At 43.6% G+C, this 1,859-nt stretch overlaps 1 protein-coding gene across 1 annotated transcript; it reads left to right on the top strand.

The window, feature by feature from the left end:
* The first annotated feature begins 354 nt into the window (after window positions 1-354).
* Window positions 355-1,293, top strand: LOC144291133 (olfactory receptor 7D4-like). The gene has a single exon (XM_077860856.1). The coding sequence runs from the start codon at window positions 355-357 to the stop codon at window positions 1,291-1,293; it is 939 nt and encodes a 312-aa protein (XP_077716982.1).
* Window positions 1,294-1,859: the final 566 nt, after the last annotated feature.

Raw genomic sequence — 1,859 nt, forward strand, 5'->3', positions numbered from 1 at the left:
CGCTAAACCGCTGAGCCACCTTGTCTGCCCCTGAATTTTCTTAAGATTTTATTTTTAAGCAATCTCCATGTCCAACGTGGAGCTTGAACTCATAACCCCAGGATCAATAGTCCCATGCTCTACTGACTATGCCAGCTGGGTGCCCTGGGACATTCATTTTAAAGAGGTGATCCTGGTTGTAGTGGTAGAAGCAGGAAAAGGAGGGTGTTACTGAAGAGATTTTGGTCGGCTAAAGAAATCATGACTCTTAGGTAAGACATAAGTCCTCATGAGTTTGAAATGTATGGCACACTCTTATTTTGTTATTGTTTTAACATTATTCTTGCCTCTTTCCAGGCAATCTCCATAAGGCCTATGGAAGCAGGGAACCAAACAGCTGTTTTAAAATTCATCCTTCTGGGGCTTTCAGAAGATGTGGACTTGCAGCCCCTCCTCTTTGGGCTGTTCCTCTACATGTACCTAGTCTGTGTTATAGGGAACCTGCTCATCATCCTGGCCATCAGCTTGCACTCCAACCTCCACACCCCTATGTACTTCTTCCTCTCCAATCTGTCCCTCAGTGACATCGGTTTCACCTCCACCACCGTCCTCAAGATGTTAGTGAACATCCAGACACGGACCAACACCATCACGTATGAAGGCTGCCTTACCCAGATGTATTTTTTCATGATTTTTGCTGGACTAGATAATTTGCTACTGACAGTGATGGCCTATGATCGGTTTGTGGCCATCTGTCACCCCCTGCACTACACAGTCATTATGAACCCTCGCCTTTGTGTCCTCCTGCTTCTGCTTTCTTGGTTAATCTGCCTTACGTATTCTTTGTTGCAAAGTTTGATGGTTTTGAGGGTGTCCTTCTGCAAAGAGACAGAAATCCCCCACTTCTTCTGTGAACTTACTCAGATCCTCAAGCTTGCCTGCTCTGACACCCTCATCAATGACATCCTGCTGTATTTTGTAAGTGGCCTGCTGGGTGTTATTCCCCTGACTGGGATCCTTTTTTCTTATTCGAAAATTATCTCCTGCATAATGGGCATTTCCTCGATTGCAGGGAAGTATAAAGCCTTTTCCACCTGTGGGTCTCACCTCTTGGTTGTCTCCTTGTTCTATGGTGTAGGCCTTGGAGTCTACCTCACTTCTGGAACAACCCATCCCTCCAGAAAGGGCTCAATAGCCTCGGTGATGTATACGGTGGTCACCCCCATGCTGAATCCCTTCATCTATAGTCTGAGGAACAGGGACATGAAAGGGGCTCTGAGGAGACTTTTCAGGAGTGGAGCTTACTCTCCGTGAGATAACCAAAGTTAAGGACAGACAATAGAGATCCAAAGTGCTGATAACTGGTGTTCCTGAATATGTAATCTTAAGACAGAACATAAATGTTATTTATGATTTACTGAAAGAAAAACATTACTGAACCAAAGGCAGACTTGAAGCACATCAAAAGTCTCCAACAAAAAGAATGGTCAACCAATAACTAAAATTCTTGTGAAAATACACTATTTCAAGGACACAGACTTTTGTAACCATCAAGGGAAAAGGCAAGTCATTGAGTGCACTGGGGAGAAGAGAGGCAGGAGTGACAAGTGTTTCATGCTACTGACTCATCTTTACCCTTCTTGGTTATGTTCTAGCTTCTAGCGCCATCAATGCTGGACCATGGTTTCCCTGGTCTCAGTGTAGAAACCATTACCTATCTGGATAGTCTCATACTGACCTCCGTCACCTCATAAAATTTTACTTATTGAATCTTGCTTTGGTGGTGGCCATTAACCTATACTTAGGATGTTAATAAGAAACTTCTTTAGGAAACTCATTGTAATGTCTATTTTAAGTGACAGAAAATCCTGGTCTTTGTC

Source organism: Canis aureus, chromosome 19 (assembly GCF_053574225.1).
Source record: "Canis aureus isolate CA01 chromosome 19, VMU_Caureus_v.1.0, whole genome shotgun sequence".
NCBI lineage: Eukaryota > Metazoa > Chordata > Mammalia > Carnivora > Canidae > Canis > Canis aureus.